The sequence below is a fragment of the Stomoxys calcitrans genome, chromosome 5, assembly GCF_963082655.1.
Source record: "Stomoxys calcitrans chromosome 5, idStoCalc2.1, whole genome shotgun sequence".
NCBI lineage: Eukaryota > Metazoa > Arthropoda > Insecta > Diptera > Muscidae > Stomoxys > Stomoxys calcitrans.
This window is the reverse complement of record NC_081556.1, coordinates 137358478-137364007: the sequence shown is the minus strand read 5'-3', so window position 1 is coordinate 137364007 and position 5530 is coordinate 137358478. Positions and strand designations below refer to the sequence as shown.

General features: G+C 39.4%; 1 protein-coding gene across 1 annotated transcript in view; it reads left to right on the top strand.

The window, feature by feature from the left end:
- Positions 1-495: 495 nt before the first annotated feature.
- The window catches only part of LOC106082323 (protein PTHB1), a 6140-nt gene continuing 1105 nt past the window's right edge, over positions 496-5530 (top strand). Inside the window, exons 1-5 of the mRNA XM_059369952.1 lie at positions 496-779; positions 838-1203; positions 3474-3581; positions 3639-3772; positions 3835-4768. Of these exons, the coding sequence (XP_059225935.1) occupies positions 502-779; positions 838-1203; positions 3474-3581; positions 3639-3772; positions 3835-4768 (1820 nt within the window). The 5' untranslated portion in view covers positions 496-501. The remainder of the gene's footprint in view (positions 780-837; positions 1204-3473; positions 3582-3638; positions 3773-3834; positions 4769-5530) is intronic.

Here is a 5530-nt window from a genome sequence, read left to right as displayed (position 1 = left end):
AATTTTCTGTAAAGAAAAAATTTTAGTGAAATTTTCTCTAATGACCAAATTTTAGCAAATTTTTCTCTTAACCAAACTTTAGTGAAATTCACACCAAAACCCAATTTCAATGAAATTAATGAAAATTTTAGTGAAATTTTCTCTAAAGACAAACATTCAGTGAAATTTTCCCTAAAAACAAAATTTAATGAAATATTTTCATATGAAAAAATTTTAGTGAAATTTTCTTTAAAACTAAAATTTCATCGAAATTTTCCCTAATACAAAATTTGAAAGAATTTTTCTCCATAGACGAATTTTTTCTGGCTGTCTAGTGTTTAATGCGCATGCCACTCTGACAAACACCTGATAGATTTCCTTTAAAAGTTACCTAGCAACGATCATTGCTAGCCACTATCCCTACATTTGACAGTTTAATTTCAACCCTGTAACCTTATGGCCACTAAGAAAATAAGACGTAAATTGTAAAAAAAAAAATTAGTTTCTTCAAAAAAACCGAACATGTCCTTATTTAATGTCTGCAATTGGTGGAGTGCCCAATGTTCGGATTTGGATGAAAATTATGATGTGGCCAGTTTGCTGTGTGCCCGTTTTGGTTTGGATGAACAGGAAAAGGATTACATTGTGGTGGGTTCGCATACGGGACAATTGAGTATCTATTATCCGAGTTATGAACAGGATGCCAATGGTAATAGTGTGGGCTATAAGGCCACTGATTTGCTATTGGAAATACAAACGGAACATCCCATATTGGGGGTATATGCAGGAAGATTTAGTGCGTAAGTTTGTTTATAGTCGTTCGGTATTGCTGATATTTAATAGATTTTTTTCTCATAGCAACAATCGCAAAGAGAACACCAATCAATTGGCTTTATTGCATCCCAATTCTTTGGTCATCTATAATATAATGCATGTGGGCGGTGTGGCCGAACATGGCTCCCAGTTAAGTCTCCAACAACTCACTGAATATCGTTTTGCACGCACCGCTTTTTCCTTTTGCAAAGGACACTTTGGCAAAGTCAAGGGCCGAGAATTCTTTTGTGTTGTCCACTTGGATGGTTCATTGACCTTCTTCGAACAGGATGGCATTTCGTATGAGTGCAAGTTCCCTGGTCATCGTGCCTTACCTACACCAGTGGTGTATTGTGAGAGAACGGATTGTTTCTTTCGCTTGGCCTCGGCATGGAATTTGGAATGTTACACGTAAGTTGAAAAGTTAAGTTCGGCCGGGCCGAACTTTGGATACCCACCACCTCGGGTATATATGTCCCATATCAGTTATATCAAAATATGTTCCGATTTGGACCAAATACTAATAAGTACACTAGCTATATCAAAAAATAAACCGATCTGAACTATATAAATACGACACGGATGTCGAAAAGCCTAACATAAGTCACTGTGTTAAATTTCAGTGAAATCGGATTATAAATGCGCCTTTTATGGGGCCAAGACTTTAAATCGAGATATCGGTCTACATGGCAGCTATATCCAAATCTGGACCGATTTGGGCCAAGTTTCGGCGAAATCGGACAATAAATGCCTCTTTTATGGTCCCAAAACCTTAAATCGAGAGATCGGGATATAAGGACGTCGAAGAGCCTAACCAAACTCACTGTCTCAAATTTCAGCGACATAGAACAATAAATGCGTCTTTTGTGGCCGCAAACCTAAAACCTAGATATCGGTCTATATGGCAGCTATATCCAAATCTGGACCGATCTGCGCGATATTGCAGAAAGAAGTATGCCAAGGGGCTTAACCTAACTCACTGTCCCAAATTTCGGCGGCATCGGACAATAAATGAGCATTTCAGGGGCCCAAAATCAAGAAATCGGTCTATATGGCAGCTATATCCAAATCTGAACCGATCTGGACCAAATTAACGAAGGATGACGATGGGCCTTACACAATTCACTGTCCCGAATTTCAGCAAAATCTGATAATAAATGTGGCTTTTGTGGGCCTAAGACCCTAAATCGGAGGATCGGTCTATATGGCAGCTATATCCAAATCTGAACCGATCTGAGCCAAATTGACGAAGGATATCGAAGGGTCTAACATAACTCACTGCCCCAAATTTCAGCAAAATCGGATAATACATGTGGCTTTTATGGGCCTAAGACTCTAAATCGCGGATCGGTCTATATGGCAGCTACATCCAAATCTGAACCGATCTGGGCCATATTAACGAAGGAAGTCCTAACAAAACTCACTGTTCCAAATTTCAGCGAAATCGGATAATAATTGTGGCTTTTATGGGCCTTAGACCCTAAATCGGAGGATCGGTCTATATGGCAGCTATATCCAAATCTGAACCGATCTGAGCCAAATTGACGAAGGATGACGCACTGCCCCGAATTTCAGCAAAATCGGATAATAAATGTGGCTTTTATGGGCCTAAGACCTAAATCGGCGGATCGGTCTATATGGGGGCTATATCAAGATATAGTCCGATATAGCCCATCTTCGAACTTAACCTGCTTATGGACAAAAAAAGAATCTGTGCAAAATTTCAGCTCAATATCTCTATTTTTAAAGACTGTAGCGTGATTTCAGGGGCTCTGGAAGTAAAATAGGGATATCGGTTTATATGGGAGCTGTATCGGGCTATAGACCGATTTATACTATAATTGACGCGTATATTGAAGGTCATGAGAGAAGTTGTTGTACAAAATTTTAGCCAAATCGTATAATAATCGCGACCTCTACAGGCTCAAAAAGTCAAGATCACAGATCGCTTTATATGGCAGCTATATCAGGTTATGGACCGATTTAAACCATATTAGGTACAGTTGTTGGAAGTCATAAGAAAACACTTTTTGCAAAATTTCAGTCAAATCGGATAAGAATTGCGCGCCCTAGTGGCTTAAGAAATCAGCTATATCGGGATATGGACCGATTTGAACCATACTTAACATAGCTGTTGGAAGTCATAACAAAACACCTCGTGCAAAATTTTAGCAAATCGGATAGGAATTGCGCCTTCTAGAGGCTGTAGAAGTCAGAATCCTAGATCGGTTTATATAGCAGCTATATTAGGTTATGTACCGATTTGAACCATACTTAACATAGCTGTTGGAAGTCATAAAAAAACATCTCATGAACATTTTTAGATAAATCGAATAGGAATTGCGCCCTCTAGAGGCTGAAGAAGTCAAAACCCTAGATCGGTTTATATGGCAGCTATATCAGGTTATGTACCGATTTAAACCATACTTAACATAGCTGTTGGAAGTCATAACAAAACACCTCGTGCAAAATTTTAGCCAAAACGGATAGGAATTGCGCCCTCTAGAGGTTGAAGAAGTCAAGATCCAAGATAGGTTTATATGGCATCTCTATCAAAACATCGACCGATATGGCCCATTTCGTGCAAAATTTCAAGCGGCTAGCTTTACTCCTTCGAAAGTTAGCGTGCTTTCGACAGACAGACAGACGTTCATTAAAATCATGTCATTAAAATTTTGCAGATACCAGGACCTCTCACATTCCTCCATTAATAAATCCCACTATCAACCCATATGGTCGGTGTGCTTGGGCGAGGGCATATTAGATATGAATGTAGTGCAAGTCAAGACGTAAGTCCAAAGAAGAAGCAACAACAAATTCCATTTTAATAAAACTCCAAATTCCAGCGATTATGCCTCCATAATGGTGTTGGGAGAACGCAATTTTATAAGTGTCTCCGATACTGGCAAAGTGGAATTCATACTAAAATTGGATTATGCACCCAAATGTTTTCATTCCTTTGTGGTGGGCTACTATTGGGGTAAGTTTGCAATGACAAAAAAAAAAGGCATAACAAATTTCAATTTTTCATTCCTCTTCAAGAACCCACCGCCCGCTTGGTCACCATCATTGTCTCAGAATCTTCGAAAGTTTTCATTTATGAAAATGCCAATGTCATGTGGGCTGCCCAATTTAAGCATGAATCCCCAGTGGCCATACAAAGGTCCAATCTTATGGGTCTACCAGGTGGCATAGTAACTTTGGGACCCAAAGGAAAATTACGCATAGGCTATTTGGGTTCAGATCCCTATATATTTCAAGTGCCTCCCTTGAATATGGAAGAATTGACATTTCAACAAGCCCATGATGAGTTCATGCAATTGGAGCAAGAGATCAAGGAGGCCACTGATATTCAGGATATGAAAGCCATCAACGAAAAGGCTTACAGTGATGTTCAAATAATGTTCTCCATTGAGCAGAATACCAATGATGAGGCCGATACCATGTTAATGGACATACCTGCTCATGTTACCCTCAAAGATTTGCCAATTTGTTCCGGTCAACTTAAGTGGCAGACCAAATGTGATTTATCTGAGCTGCAAGTGGTTTTCAATATGCCCGATGGCATAAAATGCTCTCAGGACTCTTTGACCTACACCGGTGTAAAGGCTGGCACTAAGGAAGTTATGGATTTGGATTTTTATATATGTGACCTGTTGCATTTTCCCACAGCCCGTGTGGAGGCCATCATATCGTTTATCTCCACCAGAGGCATACCCAGGGTTATACACAAATCTGCCTTCTTGCCGTTGAATATGTTCTTCAAGACGCGGCAGCCTCAAAAAGCTGCAGCCATTAAATTGACTTTTAATATCAAAGGCAATGAAGATGCCACCAAATTGACCAATTTCTTTTCGGAATTTGTCAGTTGGGAATCAGAAGTACAAGCCTTGGGTTTGGTACTTCTAACCACAGCCGATGAGAGTCAAGAGGAAATCATAACGATAGTGGCGGCAAAGAATTCAAATCGCATAAGGTAAGTCATGAGAGAAAATGGAAGAAAATTTCAGCTAAATTGTATAATAATTGCGCCATCTAGAGGCTCAAGAAAACAACTCGGGAAATCGGTTTATATGGGAGCTATATTAGGTTAAGAACCGATTTGCACCATGCTTGGCATGGTCATTTAAAGTCATAACAACCACCACATTCAAAGTTTCAGCCAAATCGCATAATTGCGCCCTCTAGCGGCTTAGGGAAAAAGTTGGCAGATTAGTTTATATGGTCGCTATATGGATTTTCACCATACTTGTCGTGGTCGTTTAAAGTCATAAGAAACCACCACGTTAAAAGTTTCAGCCAAATCAGATAATTGCGCCCTCTAGCGGCTTAGGGAAAAAGTTGGCAGATTCGTTTATATGGTCGCTACATGAGGTTGTGGATCGATTTAAACAAAACCTGGTTCGGTTATTGGAAGTCATAACAAAACCCTATGTCCAAATTTTTAGCTAAATCGGATAATAACTGCGCGGTAAAAGCTCAGGAAGTCAAATCAGGAAATGGGTTTATATGGAAGCTAAATATAACAGTTTACTAACCGATTTGGACCATGACACATGACATAATTGTTGAAAGTCATAATAAAACACCACGTTGAATATTTCCACTAAATCGGTGAAGAGTAGTTCCCTCTAGAGGCTCATTGAGCCAAATCGGGAAATCAATTTATATGGGAGCTATACCAGCTTACTAATCGATTCTCGCCATACTGGACATGGCTATTAAAAGACATGATAAA